The 18,461-nt window shown below is 48.9% G+C and overlaps 1 protein-coding gene across 3 annotated transcripts in view; it reads left to right on the top strand.

Moving 5' to 3' along the window:
* MPHOSPH8 (M-phase phosphoprotein 8) overlaps window positions 1–18,461 on the top strand; it is a 620,343-nt gene that overhangs the window by 91,409 nt on the left and 510,473 nt on the right. For all 3 annotated transcript variants that reach the window (XM_069639105.1, XM_069639103.1, XM_069639104.1), the window contains exon 4: window positions 17,789–17,888. In XM_069639105.1, the coding sequence (XP_069495206.1) occupies window positions 17,789–17,888 (100 nt within the window). The remainder of the gene's footprint in view (window positions 1–17,788; window positions 17,889–18,461) is intronic.

Here is an 18,461-nt window from a genome sequence, read left to right as displayed (position 1 = left end):
TGGACTCGACAGGAGCAGGTATACCACCTCAATTGGTTGGAGCTGAACACCATCTGGCTAGCGCTCAGAGCATTTCTACTGCTTCTCCGGGGCAAGGTTGTCCTCCTCCAGAGAACTCGATACTCTGACACCAGATACCCTCCTCTGTGCAGACTGGCGAGCAGCATGTGGGAGTTGGCCCTAGAAAATTACATCTACCTCACGGCAGTCCACCTCCTGGGGAATCCAATCTGGAAGCAGACAGGCGCAGCAGGCTGGGAGCGGACAATTACAAGTGGCAGCTAAACGACCACGTTCTTCAGGAGATCTTCAACAGGTGGGGTCACCCCCACGAGGATCACTTTGCCACCTGGCACAACAAGAAGTGTCCCCAGTTCGCATCCTGGCACGGTCAGGGCTCCGGCTCTCTGGGCGCCGCATTTCACCTCCATTGGACCAGCATGAAAGCCTTCGTCTATCCGCCCACTCCCCTGATCCACAGGGTAATTTGCAAAATCGAGGAGTCTCGTCGACTCTTCGTTATTCTGATAGCTCCATGGTGACCGACTAGGCCATGGTTTTTGGAGCTTCTCAGCCTCTCAGAGGTGCCCCACTTCACCTTCCGATGGGACCAGCACATCTTCTGGTGCAGCAGGGGACAGTTATCTACCCTCCCCCAGGGAAACTAGTCTTCACAGCGTGGTACCTGATCAGGTAACGCTTCGGCACCTTAGCCTCTCGCAGGCCAATCTGGAGATTTTACAGGGCGCCAGGAGCAAAGCCACCAGGGCCCAGTACAAAAGCAAATGGACCAGATTCTGCCACTGGGCAGACTCCAAGGGTATCGACCCCTTGGCGTGCACTTTGGATGACGTGCTCTCCTTTTCAGCACACCTCGCTCATTCAGGCATGCAGGTGGACACCTGCCGCACATACCTTGCAGCCATTTGGGCTTACAGGAACTCGGAGGAGGACATTTTCTCCTCCAACCCTATAGTCAAACATCTGACTGGTCTCGCTAGGCTCTACCCGCCCGTCCAGAGACTGCACCCTGTGTGGGACCTTAACACAGTCTTGGGCGCCCTGGCTCATAACCCATTCGAGCCAATGGCATCCGTGGACATCGGGCTGGTCACCATCAAGACGGCCTTACTTGTCGGCCTTACTTCTGCTCGCATAGTCAGCGAGATCCAGGCGCTGGTCACCTCTGAACCATATACCACCTTTCACAAAGACAAGGTAGTTATGCGGACGCACCCGGCATTTGTGCCCAAGGTTCTGTCGGCGTTGCACTTGAACGAGGAAATGGTCCTTCCTACTTTGTTTCCCGATCCCAAGGACGAAGCACAGAGAGTGCTGCACTGCCTTGGTGTCGGGCGTGTCCTAAAATTCTACTTGGATAGGACCAAGGGCTTTCGCAAGTTGGACGCCCTGTTTTTCACGTTCGGAGGCTCAAGACCAGGCTATCAGGCCTCTAAGGCTTCCATATCCCGCTAGATGGTCTCTGCCATCAAAGAAGCGTATGAGGGCCAGCACAAACCACTTCCGGCCAACATGCATGCCCACGCAGTCGGTTCCAAGGCAACGGCCACCGCATTCCAGCACCATGTCCCTTGGCAAGTCATAAGTAGGACGGCCACTTAGCCTCTCCATCAGCTTTCTGTAAGCATTACTGTTTGGATGCTGGCTCGAGATCTGATGCGGCCTTCGGACAGGCGGCTCTCATGAACCTATTTGCTTAAGGAGGGTCTCATCTCCACCCCGGGGCTACATTCGGCTGTAATCGCCCATACAGTATAGAGGAAAGGGGGGACGGGACGTAAGAGTAATTATAAGTTACTCACCGTAGTGACTAACATACTCTTAGTCCATAGTCCCCTTTCCTCCTACGTCCCACCAACCCTCCCCCTAATACTGGTGTCATTAGGCAATGTTAAATCTATTGCCCACACGTCAATGGGGACTGAGGTGTGGCGCCGGAGGGCGTAGTCTGGGCAGCACAAGCTCCCTGGGCTGCACACCCACGTGCCTCTAAATCTAAAGGGGCAGAAGTTTGTTTTTTTTTTTTTGGTGAAAAAGGTTCTGTCACCCGTCCCTTGGAAGGGACGCCCATACAGTATGGAGGAAAGGGGCCTATGAGTACGTTAGTCACTGCGGTGAGTAACTTATATATATGCTAGTATGTTGGGGTCATTGGAGAAATTATATTTATACTACATCTATCAATTTTATGGCCCCAGTCGAATGTAAAAAAAGAAAAGTCACTGCACTCCACTACAGGCCCTTCGCTCCAGCCAATGGAAGGTGCTCAACAACTGGCAGGCCAACCCATGCGACCTTACCAAGAAGAGCTTTCACCAGATTTCACAAAATACAAAGAAGCAATTGCCAAATCCAACTCCTTCAATGTTCGTATCACCAACGCAAATTCTCAATCTAAGGTAATCTTTGCCATCTTTATCGAACTCGTCTCTCGCCAGTATACAATCTGCCATGCTGAACAAAATTGAGCTACAAAAAAAAATCAGGATCACTACAAAGCCCTTCTACATCAGCACATGCCTCCTCAAACAGTTCCCTCTCTAACAAACCCTCTCACCCCCCTATTCTCCTTCCGAGATATCACTGAGCCAGAAGCCATCAATCTCCTCAAGCACCTTAAACCCTCTGTGTAAAGGGGACATCTGCCTGCCCAAAGTCATCAAGGACTGTGCTGTTTCCCTCTCCCTCCTACTGACGGCCTTCATTAACGCCTCCTTCAAAACTAGTATCATCCCTGCAAGTCTCGAAGCATTTGTACGCCCTCTACAAAAAAGAAAACCTACATCAGACCCTGCACAGCCTAATAACTACCGTCCCATAACCACCGTCCCTTTCCTCCTCTAAATACTGGATAAAGCAGCCCATAGCCAGATTAAACTTTCTCGAAGAGAATTCCATCCTAGGGAAAAGACAATCTGGCTTCCGCAAAGGGCAGGGCACTGAAACGTGCCTTGGTAGATTTAAAAACCCAATTACTCAAATCATGGACAAAGGCAAGCTAGCACTTCTACTCTTAGACCTCTCGGCTGCCTTTGATCTTGTAGATCACAAGACACACACCTCCCCCATACAGCCAAATTCTCTAAAGAAGCAGCTTCTTGGATCACCGCCTTCCTTGAGGGCAGAGCAATGAAGGTATTCTCTTAATATAGCTAGTGCAGCCCCCACCACCATCCACTGAGGAGTCCCTCAGGGCTCATGCACTGCCCCTAGATTGTACAACTTAATCACAAAGGCCCTCTTCGACAAGCTTGATGCTCTCGGTATTGCCTTACATACCCCTGCTTTGCCTCCCCTTTTGTGTCCCGCCCTCCCTCCTTTTGCAACTGCTCTGTACATGCACGGTACTATATGTACTTCTCAGGTATTAATGTTTTTTATGTACTTGCTGAATACTGTATGTATTGTTTCCTATGTAAAAAAAAAATGTATGACTCCTGCAACTAAGTTTCACTCTGTAACAAGTGCCACGATGCCTCCGGGCTGTTGCGGGCTCTACAAATGAGAATAAATGGTCTGGCATAACGTTTGTGTAATTCCCAGTGAGACCTAGACAAGCTTACCTGGGTTTAGGTTGTGGAGGTTGCCCAGTCTTTTACAGCCTGTACTTTGCTTGGAAGAGGCTGTGTTTTGCCCCAACCAACCTCATGGCCAAGTTGGGTCACTGAACCCTTTCCAATCTGGCCACTTGCCTTCTGCACTGCAATCTCGAAGGATCTGGTAGGGAAACCACCTAGGAAGCCACTTTAGGGGCTGGTTGATGCTCAGTGAGTAGTTGTACATTGATTGTAATCCGTTTTTGGCCTGTTTCACTGTTTCATGTACTGTATTGGAGGGTTTTGAGTTTTTTTCCCCAATTGTTTTTGACCAGATTGTGCTGTTCTGGTGGGTTTCTCTTATGTTTTTGTGGCTTCTGACCCTGTTTTTCTGTGCTGTCCTGCATCTAGAGTGTGCAGTCCCTGCGGTGTAGCGCTTTGTTTGTGTCTGGCTTTCTCCCAGTCCCGCCCTGCCGCCTCCCATCTCGCCCGTTTCCCCCGATTGGTACGTCCACCTGGTCATAACTGACCTTCCCAGGGCAGCCCTCTGCTCGTTCATCCCCTGCGGCTAAGGGCCCCAAGGCAAATGGCGGCTCCCCCAGAGGCTGCTCCAGATTGTGTCTGCAGGTGAGGCCAGCAGCCAGCGTCAACCAGCAGCAACCATCAAGGTAGGTGTGGCCTGGGTGGGGAGTAGGCGCTGCACTCTATTTGTTCGGGCATTCATATGGGCCCCATTCTAGTTGGACCCATAGGCCGTTTCATTATATCCCACTGCCGCGGCTTGCCACTCTACATTTCTCTCGGGCAGCTTGATTCACGTTAATTCCAAACATGCGCTGTCCACGCATGCGCGCGGGAGCAGTGCTTTTTTTTGTACGGCTACACTGCGCACGGGAACATTGCCTCGGTACGCAGCCCCTTTGCGCATACGCGGGGGAGCAGTGTCTCGTTGCGCGACCCGGCTGTGCATGCGCTCACGAGCAGTACCTCGCTTCGCGGCTCGTACGCGCTTTCTTTACACAGCTTCTCTCCCACATCTAACTCTGCAGCTGTGACCCCGGATAGCTCATTTCACCATTAGACGGTAAGAAGCCATCTCACAGGAGAGCGCTTCAGCTCTCAATGCTCAGTCTGGCAATATCCCCTGTACACTCTAATAACTGCACATGCCCAGCACAGAGGCATGTATTCTAATCAGCATTTTTTCTGCCCTTTTTCTTGCCTTCCTCCACAGAATACACCTCCTGTCCTTCTTTACAGGGGTGCACCTTGTAACCACGGCCCCACAACTTATCTGTGCTGGGTCTATATTCCTGCAGCCCTCCACCTGCCCAGGGCTACGGATGGGCCTTAAGTTTGAAGCAGGTCTTTCTCCATGGGCTTTTAAGTGACAGTCTTTTCTGTTGGCTCTTAATAATTTCATACTAAGGCTAACACTCTTCTGCAAACAAGCTTGGCAGTACAGGACACCCATAGGGATGGAGAGTTCCTGACAATCCCTCTTCCTAGTCTGGTTCAGAGATTAGCCAACTACCTCAAACTCAGTTGTAGGTATGGCAGGGGGAGAATGCTTCCCTTCGCTCTGTTTCTCTCCTTTAGCCTTAGGTTTCCCCTTTGGCTTTGGTTTGCTCTTAGGCTTGGCTAAGGAAGCCTATTTCTAAGCCCTTCTGCTTGAGGACCTTCAAGCATGCCTTACAAAGGAGTGGGTATTGAGCAAAGAAATGCATAGTTATTCCCAGTTAAGTGTGTGATACTATCTTAGTTAGAACTCTGTTCCATTCAAGTGGTTACCAGCAGTTCTAAGGTAAGGGGAGGGAGGGGGAGTTGACAGTGGAGCACAACCAGGGTCCAAATGGGGCAGCCTCTTGACTTTTTCCTTAAGTCTGTGTCTGGTAATTGCTCAGGTATCTAAGATTGCAGAGGGGATGGAATTTATTATGTGGCATGCATTGGTAGGCATAAACAGATTTTTGGGATGATACCACAGCAAGGTTATCCAGTGCGGTGATATTCTTCATTTGCACACCCGTTCTGGGCTTAACGGCCATACTCTAAAAACACATTCAGACAAGACAAAATGTTAAGTTACCTTTGATTACAGAAAGACTAGTGCGAACTAAGAGGTGCGTCACCAAAGTTCTTCCAGCTAGGGCCTCCTATTCTACGCCCTGCTCTCACCTTGCACAAACCGGCCTTTTCGTGCCAGGCACGCCAAGCAGAGCATTTACCTTATTCCACTTAACTATCCTCAGGAAAATAATTCCTAGAGGGACAGGCAGTGTCGTTTGTTGCTCTTTCACATTCCTGCTAACCACCGTAGGTCTGCTGGTGGGCGTCTGGAGGGTGCCCGTGTCACTTTATGCCAATGGTGGGTTGTGCAAGCCTGATGGAGCTCCAAAAAACGTAAGGGCGATTTCCTCCTCCTCCTAAAAGTCCACACCAATTAACTTGCACTGTTGTGCACCCCCATTTGGTGAGACCACTGTCCTCTGCCTTTGCGTGAGTGCACATCCTCTTGATCGCCGCAGTTTCTGCTCCTTCTGGAAATGGTGTAAGAGTTTATGACCAATATGGTTTTACACACCTAAAATAGTTTCTGGCCATTCTAAATGTGTATCTGCAGTTATTTATCCATGAAGTGCATACTGACCCTCTGAAAGGTAATTCCTAAGGTATTGCTTACCTTTGAATTGTGTTCCACTATTCTAAAAAGTAATGTGGGTGTAACTGATTCATTCCTGTTAGAAGAATAAGTTACATATGTTGCAAGGCGTCTACTTGTAACATTATTGGTATAACTATATTATTCCTGAAACTTACTAAGCAACATAGTTACCAATAGGGTCTGCTAACCTTGAATTGCCTTGAGTCTTTCTAAAAGTCTACTAAAGTGGTTTTACTCCCCATGAATAGCTTATAGCCATTCTAAATGTGTATCACTAGGTTGTGCTCGCCTTGAACAGCATCCTGCTATTCTAAACGTGGTTTATGCTCTGGTTTACTTACCATAAGCATTGTATTGGTTTTTGTGTTTGACTTCTAATTGTTCTCATCTTTCTGAGGAATTCTCATTGCCTGTGTATTAAACCTCTATTTTTACAATACATCAGTGTATAAGTGTTTCTTTGGACCATATGTATTTTACACCCTGGGAATCACAGGTCCGGCTCTGGCATGGTTAACCTCCTTCCTTTCCGACCGCCCATCCCAGGTGGAACTTGGATTCTTTCTCTCTATCACTCTTTCAACCTGTGGCGTTCCCCAGGGTTCAACCTATCCCCCTGGTTGTTCAAGGTCTACGTGGCTGCCCTGGCACGGGTGATGCCACCTTCATCTCTAACTTCCTGTGTTAAGTGGATGACACGTAACTCCTTCAGGCTACTCTCGGCCACCTCCTCTACCTCGCTCTTATCAGACTGTCTGCAATTCAGTCATGGTGTGCTGCATACAACCTCTGCCTTCATGTCAGTAAGACTGAGACTGTTCGCATTGGGACTCCTGCTTTCCCATTCACGCTGGCCTGCCTCCCTAGGACCTGCACCCGCAGCCACCTGTGCGGCAAAAAACCTTGGTCATCTTACAGACCTTTCCAAAAAGTCCAACTACCAGCTGCACCTCCAGAGGTACTCCTCCTTTTCTCACCTTCCCCCAGCGGCTCAGTCTCCAGAGCCTTGGTTCTCTCAAGGCTGGACTTCTGCAGCATCCTCTTTCTCAACCTCCCTGCCCCTGCTCTGTGCCCTCTACAATTCATCCAGAGCAGAACCGCAAGACTTATCCTTGGCGTCAAGCCCAGGGACCGCATCTCTATGGCGCTGAAATCCCCCCACTGGCTCCCCGTGACTTCAAGGTTCAAGCTCAAGACCCTCTGCATTGTCCACAAGGCTTTCTGGGTCCTGGGACCTACCTATCTGCAACGATGCCTACCTAAATACTGTCCTTCCCGAGCCCTCCGCTCATCTACCTCCAACCTTCTGCGAGTGAGCCGGTTCTCCAAGTAGAGATTTGGAGGGAGATCTCTATCCTCTGCAGGAGCCTCCTTCTGGAAAAGCCTCCCTGCTGCCCGAAGTCTTGAGCCAGATCTCCTTAAGTTCCAGAAACTCATCAAAACATTCCTCTTCTCCTCTTCCTTCTCTCTCTCTACCCTGCTAACCTTTCTCTGCTCTATCCCTCTGTCCCTCCTTTGCCGCACAGCCTGCTGACTGGCTGCCTGGTGTACAGATTTTATTTATAGGTCCCTGGCACCCACACCAGTCCACTCGCACTTGCCTCATCGTTACTGCACTTGGCCAATGACCTATGTGATTGGCATCTCTCAGCTCTTACCCCAGCTTCTGACTGACTGGGTGCGCTTGGTCCTCCCTTCTCCTGCACCTGTCTGCGCACTTGCATTGTCGGAATGTACCATGCCTTGAAGATCGTCTATCTGTTTATCCATTGTTTCCCTTCCTTGCATGGTGGCACCTCAATGCACTTGGAAAAACTGCAGAATCGTGGTCAGGCTTATTTGCTGTTATCTACACTGTTAATTATATTATGTGCACTTGTTCCATGCATTTACTCTGCCTAGTGCAGACTTGTATTGTTCAAAAACTCGAGGGCTCTGAATGTTGTCACTCCCCCCCCCCCTCCCCCCCCACTTGTTCCCTCCCTTCTTGAGTGCTTTGAAACACTCCTTTGTGTATAGGCGCTTTAAAAATAAACAATACCATACTATACAAGTTCTTCGTACCTTCCTACAGCCCTCTCTCCTTCCTAAGAGAAGTACCACTGCTCTGTCCACGCTACCAAATTGGGTAGTACAGTCCTATATTAAGAGGTGGAGTTTACTGTAATGCCTAAAGTTATAGTTTTTTTTATTAAGCTCCCTTGTGTGGGCTTTAGAAGAAATGTCCTAACGGACCTTGTGCCCAAAAGTCACAAAGCTTCTTCTTGGGAGAGGGGACAGATGTAGGAAGAGTTCTTGTGATGGTGACCATTTTCCAGAAGATATTCAACAAGTTGCAGTTATGTAAAATATTCTTATCTTTCAGATTCAAGCTTTTTGATCCGACTATCAAAAAGCTATGGCATGGAATAACCAAAGTTTATTCTAAGGAGGACAGGGGTAAGTGAATGCATTGCAATGTACCTACCCCCCTGTCTCCGATTTCTTTTCGGGTGTAAGGATTCTTCTAATTGATTCCAGGAGCAGTGTGCAACCCTTTGAGAAGAAGAAATGCAGAAGGCACTGATGTAGACCTCTTCTGGACACTTCACCATCTGGGGGAAGGAGAATTGCAGCGACGGCTGTTGGAGGGTTCTTATCTTTCCATTTGCAGTAGGCACCTTTTGACGATCATGCACCTCATACTTACAAAAGGTCTGAGGCGCTTGGTCGGAGGTGTAGACCAACCTCCAAGCAATGTGCCCAAAGGGGACTGATGGAGTGTGACCCCCACTATAACCGGCAATGTCTTCAAGACTGTTTCCCAAAATCCAGCTTGGGAAGGTCAGCTCCAAAACATGTGAATGTGATCGGCCCACGTGCACGCCACCTCAGATACCGTATTTAGCATTTTATCCAGTTTCCCGGGCGTGTAGTAAAGTTTAACAATTTAAATTGCATGACCATAAACCTAGAATTCAGGGATACGTTTGTGTATGTTGGCACATGTTTTTCCATTGGGTATCGGACAACTCCACATTCAAACTCGCCACCCATTTCAACCTGATTGCTGGTATGTTCGCAAGCGTTTTATTTAAGATCCTCTATAGTGCAGAAAGGCGGCCACAACAGTTTATGGAGTTTGTAATGCATGTCAATTCAGCATTTTCGGGGGGATAATTGGGGTAATCTGGTCACCATGCGGTGACGGCAGCACGATCCTATAATACTGCACCTACTCTATAGCCGAGTCCCCGTGGCCCTGCCGCCAGGTTTGTGGCGGATGAAGGAACCGTTTGGATACAGGTTGGCCAATACTCGGTAACCCAGGCCTTCTCAGAGTGAGCTCAGTGTCTTGTCCCATGTAGGGCCCAACCCGGGGAATTTCCATAGTGGAAGCCACTTATAATATGGGTGTTTGGCCAGAGTTTTTGTGAAAATAGAGGGGGGGGGGGTTAGTCCCCTTAGGTTCTTTTGTACAGGACGTTGGGGGTGGGGGGGATCTCAGACTTGCTATAATTCATGAGTGCTTGCCAAAAAAATGTAATATCCCGGATAATGGGGTCGAGATTTAGCTTGTGGGTCGCGAATATAGAGCAGGACGTCTGCATATAACGAGATTTCCGGGGGGCCTCGAGACGTAGACCTCGACTGCTGTGGTGAAAGTAGATGAAGTCCACCATTGGCTCAATTGCCAGTGCGAACAGGATAGGGGACAAGGGGTACCCCTGACGGGTAACTCTTCCCAGTTCAAATTGATTGAGAGATGCCGTTTGACCCGGGATGAACCCTGCTTGGTCCAGATGGATAATGTGGGGCATTCATGGAAGCAATCCTTTTGCCAGCCCATAGTACCCACATTCTTTTCTGTGCTTGAGCAGTACGGTTATGACGGCCTCATGGTTGGACACGGGCAGTAGGGAGTTGGCCAGTGTCACGGCTCCGGTCTCCAGGCGCAGGACTGACACGTGCCGACCACCCCCTCTGCGGTCTGGGTGCCTGCAAGTCACAGCTTACACAGACCGCCGAGACCCCAGCGGGGAAAGAGGGTTAGGGAATCGTTGGTTGGACAGGTACTGGTTTTCAGGTAACCAGAAAGAGGGTCCGGAGAGGGGAGGTGGACAGGCAGGGGGAACATAGGATAAATACAATACTAACAAGTAAACCCGCTCACTTTACAAAATACACATACTACATGCATATGATACAGCCCATCTCAAAAGTGAGTCAAAGAGAGACTTATCTCTGGGGTGAGTGCTGGCCTCCTGCCTGCGCACTCTCGGGTCCGGTATCCGGAGCAATTCAATGCTGCAAAGAGAGTTTGAGTTATTACCTTGTGGGTGTTTCCTCACACACACCCAACACGGTACATTTAATGGATTAGTGACACCTCCCCATGCAGACCCACTCGTCTCAGGCTTGGTTTGTACTGTTATGCGGACAAATTGCCGCACGTGGCTCTGCAGTAACTACTGATTCACGTGTTAAAAAGCACACATAGAATGGGTTTGTGATGTGCTGGTAGCGGCACGTGGCGAAGTGCGACTAGAGTACAAGTCGCGCCGCTTTGCTGGTTGCGGCTTCTTTAACTAGCGCACACGGCTAATTATGCATGCTAATGATATGCACTGTTCGCAGGGGTTTCTGCGCTCCTGGATGCCCCCTTGCGTGGTATTTAATTAAGGTTAGGAACATTACTGCGTGCTGAACTTCACTTCTCTAGAGCAGTGGGCATGGGGGGACTCGAGAGTAAGGGCGACGCCCCCCTGCATGTGCCCCCGTTTGTGTGGTAGGCTCCCTGCTTGTTGTCTCCTCAACGCGGCTACATTGCAGCATGCGCGTCGTTCCCAACACTGGTCTAGGCTCCCTGTGCTTGCGGTACTTATCTTAGGTATGCAAGGGGCCTGGAGGAAGGTTGTCTGGAGCATGGTGTCATGATGCCTACCTCTAAGGAGCCAGGCCGGACCCAGCAACCCCAGAGGCAGACATCATTTTCCCCAGGGAAGTCTCAGCGGGCCCAAGTCGGGGCCCTTTGGACTCAGTCCTGGCGCCTTAGGCGCCAGGCTCATAGCGGACCCCAGTCCTGGCGCCTGAGGCGCCAGGCTCATAGAAGAGGATATGTGTTTAAGTGCTTGGGTGCACACTTACCTGATGCAGACTTTGCTGCTTCATCCAGGCCCTCTTGAGGCCTGAATGGGACTACTTAACCTGTAGGACTACTTCACCACCCGGGTGTGGTCGGGGAAGGATACATACCTGATTGGTGGAAGGATACATACCAGGAACTTCTTCCAAGGCTATTTAAACCCCACCCGAACAGCCACACATGCTTCGCGTTGTTCTGCACCTAGCAGCTGGACGCTCACCATGTCAGCTCCTGCATCCTGACTTCAGCCACGCCTGCCAGCACCCTGGAACACCTGCAACGGGAGAAAGGAAGAGAATAGGAGAAGAAAAGCCCTTACCTGCTAAATCTGCATCCCGGAGTCATTTCTCCAACGGCCCTGAAAAGGAAGACATCATTTTAAAGGCATTTCGTTTCGATCGCTGCAGCGCTGCATTTTACTCACCTTTGCAAGGCGCTTCCATCTTCAGCAGCGATCTTCCGGATTCAGCTACGCCCCGGCGCCTAAAGGAAAAAAGACAAGAACAAGGTGAGAGGGAGAAAAGGAATAAGGAAAGCTCAGTTTCCTTTTAAGTCTTACCTGTTGGATTATTCCCACTGCATTTCGGGTCCTGCCGCTTCCTGGCATCTCCGGACCCCGGCCCCTATGGGGAAAAAGACATAAGCATTAGCGCTTGCTGCAATTAGACAACGAACATTATTATTAAGCTTGAACTTTTGAACAGAACTTTTACAGCGCCTTACCTGAACAGTCAAGCTTACCTGAACTCCCATCAATCCTCAATCCAGTGAAGTAACTGGGTTTCAACGCGCCCCTGCATCAGAAGCAGGATGGAGAGCTCATCTTTCCAAACCCTAAGGAGGGTATCCAACGAGCCAGGGAAGCCAGAATAGAGGGGCCCTTCCTGTCCATCTTCAGAGTTCTGCGCCTTCGACGCCGTGCCTCCGTGGGAACCAGGTGAGCGTTACACATGGCCCCTCGTGCGCTTCCCCTTGCTCGGAGCTCCACTAGACACGCCCGCTTCATTTGGATGGTCCAGCACAAACTCTGTGCTTTTGCCCAAATGCGCGTGCCCCCACCCAACATGGGTGGGGCTTTGTAGTTCCTGGCCAGGTGTCCTCTGGGTAATGTATTTTGCAGGCTTTTTCCTGCATAGAGGGCACAAAAGCCTTGTATAAGGCTGAATTCGTTTTTGTGTGTGTTTCGTTTTGGTGTTTGTTTTTGGGCCACATCTATATCCCCTACCTGGCCCCTTACCACACAACCCCAAGGTCTGTATCCTGACAGCCAGCAACTCCTCCCTTACCTCGATGAGATATAGGGACAAGAGGGCCCCATATTCTCAGAAGAACTCGGCAGTTAGGCCATCTGGGCCAGCTGCTTTTCCTCCAGGGAGGTCCCTGATAACAGCTAAGAGTTTGTCTGCAGTAAGTAGGCTTTTGAGGCTTTCTGTAGCTTGTGGACTCAACCTTGACAGCGGCACTCTCTAGCCAGCATTTGTGGCCACGGAGTCATGTTGGGAGTCTGCCTCGTATAGGGCCCTATAATGGCTCTGGAACACTTCTAGAATATCGCGTTCCACCCATTTGATCTCCCCTTGCTCGTTGTGCATACTGTCGACATGAGTCCTCCAGCTTTCGCCCTTACTGTCCTGGCCAGTGTCCTATCCGGCCTTTCTCCCTCCCCATATTTTCTGGCGGCTATCGGCCTAGCAAGAAAGTGAACCTTGCTCGAGGCATGTTCACAGAACTGCTCCAACTCAGTATGTATCTGTGCTAGTGTTTTCAGTTCTAGAGATCGAGCATGTTTGGTCTCAAGGGCCTTAAATCGGGCCTCACTGAGGCCTAGGTCATTCCTGATCGCTTGAAGGACCCCTGCCTCCCTGGATATAGACATTCCTCTTATGAAGACTTTAAAGGCTTGCCGCAGAATACCCAGGGATGTATCACCTGCTGTGTTACAAGAAAAGAAAGTTTCAAGGTCTGATTTAATGCCAGCCTTAAACACTATGTCCTTCAGAGCCTCCAACTTGAATCGCCAAGTTCAACCGGCGGATGGGGGCGGGTCGTCTATCAGTCCTCATATTCAAAATGATTGGGGAATGGTCAGAAAGTTGAATATGGACTCCGAGAACCCTACCCAGGAGTGAACTAAACAGAAAAATGTCAATGCGTGAGGCCATATCGTGTACTGAGGAATAGAAAATATCATGTCTGTCGGTGTGTTAACGTGTACTGGCAGGCGGCTGGCTGCCCTGAATAGGGATCTGGGAACAGCGCCGGTCCTATCCAGTCCGAGGTCCAGAATAAGGTTCATATCTCCCACCACAGGATGGGGACCCCGATATAAGCAGATAGTATCTCCACAACTCCATAAACGTATTCTGGGGAGTCAACATTAGGGCAGTATATATTTACCAGCAGTGTTTCAACCCCATCAAGGATACAATGCGTAAGGACATATCGTCCAGCAGGGTCAACTTGTGACTTTTTTCATCAAATATCAGTTTTATGCACCAATGTCAATGCACCACAACCCTTTCTTCAGTAAACAGTCCCGAAAACACACGAGACCCTCACTGCCACCCCCCCCCCCAAATGGCAGCATATTGACCTTCCACCCACCCCATCCCTCGTTGGCCCACGTACATCTAGTCGGTGGACCTCGCCATCCCTCCCCCGCACGTCAACAAATACAAAGCAGTTGCTAAGGGGTAAGCTGTTGCTGTGTCGGCACGCTAAACCGGTTACTCTGAACATATTAATCTCTGTGGCGGAACAAACATGTGTGATTTACTCATAGGAGCTTACAGAACCAGAAGTTTCAGCCAGGATGATGATCAGCAGGAGGGTCACCCACAGGATTGTCCATCGGAATCCGGGACTAGATAAATTTCATTGCCTCCTCTGGTACCATAACAAAATATAACTTCCCTCGGAACTGAAAGCGCAAGTGTGCTGGAAATAGTGTTGCATATTGAATATTACGGGGTCTCAGCATTTTCTTGATTCCAATGAAAAGACAATGTTCTTGTTGGACTGCAATGGAAAAGTCTGGGAAGATTTGAATGGTTTGGGACCCCAGCCGCAGTTCTTACTTGTCCCCGGTGAGCCCAGAGTATATGGTCTCTCGGTAGCTCAGGATTTTAGCGATGATAGGTCGAGGGAAATCTCTGGGTTTGGCCCTCTGGGTTTGGCCCTCTGGGTGAGTGCCTGGTGCGCACGCTCCACAGCAAAGAATGGTGAGGGGTGTGTGTCATGAAGGAACTCCTCGAGCAGTCGCTCCACTGCCTGCTCCATGCCCCCCAGACTGTGCTTCCTCTGGGACCCCCACTATGCGCATGTTGTGCCTCCTTGACCGGGACTTCAATTTCATGTCTTTCGTCAGGGTGACCACAGCAGTTTAGAGGGAATGTACGTTCTCTTCAGTCGTCGCCAATTGTTTCTTTAGCTTCATTAATCTGTAGGGCCTCTTTAGCTAGCTGGGTGCACATTGATCAAACATTTGCCGTTATGTCATACATTTTTCGTGTACTGCTGCAAAACCTCTTGTCATGGCCTCCATTTGCTTGAGGTAAGGGGCAGATGGCTTGGGTATCGGGTCTCTCGGGGGTGGGGTAGGAGGATCATCATGTGTCCCCCAACCCCTCGCTCCCCCCGAGGGGCCACCTTGGTAAACGTATTCATGGGGCCAGTTCCCCCCCCCCCCCCCCACCTGCACCCATAGTCCTGTTTAGTAGATGAAGGAGAGTAGGAGCAGGGTGGTGGTGGGGAGGCGTATTATGCTGGGCCTCCGGCAAGGCAGCACACACTGACCAGGAATTGGCCACAGGGCATGACCACTCGGCTTTCCCAAGGTAAGAACCCACAGCAGATCGTTGTATGTAGCTCCCCCAGCTGAACAGCGCGTGCCCCGAGGATTTGTCCCCTGCAGGCAGGGGGTGGGGGCGCATTGCTATGAGGCATTGCGGGAAGAGCTTCCCCGTGGCGGCTGGAATTAAAGTGGGTTGTGAAACTAGAAATGCTATGTAGACAAAACGGAGAAGATCACAAAGACACAGGAATCGGAGATTTCTAAACAAAATGCTTTATTCATGCATGTCAGAATGTCACTAATCCCTAACAAGCGGCACTCTCTAGCTATGAGTGCTTTTAGCAAATCCCAACCCTCCCAGCATTGGCTCTACCCCCCCCCCCCCGCCCCCACACAGCCAGCCGAAGACTGAGACTGCCTCCCCTCTCTCTCAACCAGCCTCCCCCCTGAACCTACTGAACAGAACAATAATCTGTTGTACAGAGCAATGACTCATTAATTTTACAATTGTATGCGTAGAAAGCATTCCATGTCAACCTATGTGCATTCTATAGCTGTGTGTGCATAATCGTGTACTGTACTAGTTCAGTGACATGTTCTTCTACATTCCATTCTAAGAACAGAACATTCCCGTCTCTTTGCAAGTCTCTTCCCAGTCTCATTCAGCATTTCTCTGCAGCCAGCCAAGGTTGTTTCTCTAACAGTCTGCCAAGAGTCACTTTAGAACCTCGCTTCCACTATGTTAGTCTGCAAACACAATTCTCTCTCCGCGCTCAGCATGAGCAAGATTAATGATGGTCAAAAACACTGTGTATATATATATATATATATATATATATATATATATTCGCCTCGAAACACAGAATGTGTGCTATGCAAAATAGTAAGCTATATATATCTGCGTAGATTTCAGCAAATATCGATCTGTAATCAAAACAAACTATAATGTTTAAACATGGCTTATGCTAAATGGATGCATTAATGGATGAGTGGATTAGCCCATGCTAACTAAATCCTAAATAAATGCAGACTAACGGGGTGACCCGAAGGACAAGATTGTATCCCCAGGGAGAGACCACTCCGCACTCACCAGGTGACGGCCAGCAGCTCCAGCCGGGCACTGGCCGCCTCCACGACCCATGTAGTCCAGTCTAAGCCTCCCGTGGGCCGGCTGCAGAATGCTCATCAGGGCTCTGAAGAGAAGGCAGTGTGATCCAGGGCTGAGGGCATAATAGAGGAGCCGGGCCCTGGCGGGGGTTGGGAGCCCTCAGCTCATTCAGGTGTTTGGTTCCCAGCGCAAGCAGTGTGGGCCACCATAATTGTCGTCCCCGTCACCTGGGGGAAGCCAGGGAAGGGACGGTGCCGCCACAACCTGTGTCCCGACAGGCGAACGCCCCCTCAGTGAAGGTGGATGGCCCTACTCTGATGGCACTGAACCCTGGGGCTGCGGCACTGGTCCGATGAGCAAGGAGGCTGCTCGTCTACACAGGATACTTGACTTGAATGGTGATCTGAAGAAATGACTGCAGGAGTCCTTCTCCTAAATCCTGGCTGGAAGCAAGTCCAAGCTGGGTTTCACTCATGCCCCACACCCAGACTCTCTGGGACCAAAGATGTGGAGTGGGACCTTCCGTGCAGGGGCATGACTTTATATGGGATTTTTCTGACCTGAGAAGGCCAAACAATATGGCCAAACAACAAGTGAAAAATCCTGTGGCACGGCCATTTTAGGGCACTAACTAAGCTTAGTAGCCAGACGCGGTAAATGCGAATGTGCACACCAAAAATAATGCAAAAATTGTAAAAATGTATCTGCTGCCACAAAAGTATCCCCACTGTTTTGTAAAATGCTGTGTGTAATCTTAAAAAGTTGCCCAAATAGGTAAAAAGTAAAAGACGAAAGGGCAACTTGGTTTCCCAGAACTGATAGTCTGAAGGACTGATGAGTTTCCCCATGACAAAATTAGCAAACTGCCAGTGGAGTGAAGCTGAATACTTTGTTTCCCTGTAAAAAGTCAGGACTGGGTAAACAAAAAGCAAAAAGTTTGGACGTCCATGGAATATGGAGGAAAAGTGGTTCAAAGTGAAATCTCTTCTAACGAGCAGTGTCCAGCTTCTTTGGACCTAACTCCTTAAAATTTGCCAAATACTGTTTAAGCTTGAAGGAACAAGAAGCAAAACCATACTCCAGCATGTCGGATTCATCATGCCTTCGAAAGTAGTTGCCCATTGGACTTCAACCCAGCCACTACTAAAGAGATTTAGAGACCACAAAAAGAAAATGTTACCTGGTTCACCTATGCAAGCGATTCTCTTAAGTTTGGGTAAAGGATGCTGGGTGGGAAAGGGAGACTTATGTTGAATGGTTATGGTGTTGGATTGAAGACCTAAGCAATGTCTTGGATATTCGATTAAAAAAAAATAGTTTTTGGTTCTATGTGAAAAGAAAGTAATTGTGAATGCCATAACAATCTTGTTTAATAAAAGCTGATCTTAATAGCAGGATTTCACAATCTATATGCCACATAACAAAAGTAGAGGAGCAGATAATTGGGGTTTGTTGCTTACTTATTTGTCATTCTGTAATGAATTACTGACATTTTGGATAATCTTCTTTCTTGTGTGACTTTCATATTCTGTCTTTATAGCATGAAAAGGAAACCAAAAAAAATGAACCAATTAAAGAAAAACCCAGAAGAAAGCATGATATTGAGAAGGAAGTTAAGAAGGAGCATAAAGCAGTAAAGAGTAAGTTTGAAAACGAAGCCAAGAAAAGTAGTAAGATTGTGTACTATTTCAAAAGCTGAAATTGTTTCTTTAAGATATTTGTATGGCTAAACTATCAACAAATATACGGTCTTCCCTGACCTTTTCTCCCCACTCCTTTTTTAAATGGCTAAAGAATGTTTCTAGTTGTAGTGTTTTAGTGTCCAAGCTATGACATAGACGGCTGCTCAGTCTTGTTTGCCTTTGTTCCTCTTGATGTCTTTGAAGACCTGTACTGGCTGGTGTCAATCCCACTAATGTCATTGGATGGTAGTTAAGTGTTGTTATACTAGATTTCATTATCTTGCTCGATATTCATTTTACCAAGTGTCCTAATTTTCACAGAAAGGGTTGTGCTTCAATCTGAATGCTGCTGGATTCCCTAGAATAACTTGAATTGTGTGTGATTACAGAAGTCTTTCTTGTTTTCCTTCAGAAGAACGGGTTCTCTTGAAAGTACCTTCTAGCTTAACCCTTGACATGTCCTCACTCAAGGTTCATATTTTTAACGCCTAGCTGTACATGCCTGCCTTAATTTTATTCGTGTTTTAGGTC

This window comes from Ambystoma mexicanum, chromosome 7q, assembly GCF_040938575.1.
Source record: "Ambystoma mexicanum isolate Mex_15411 chromosome 7q, UKY_AmexF1_1, whole genome shotgun sequence".
Classification (NCBI taxonomy): Eukaryota; Metazoa; Chordata; class Amphibia; order Caudata; family Ambystomatidae; genus Ambystoma; species Ambystoma mexicanum.
The sequence above is the reverse complement of the archived record's forward strand: the minus strand, read 5'-3'. Positions and strand labels throughout refer to the sequence as shown.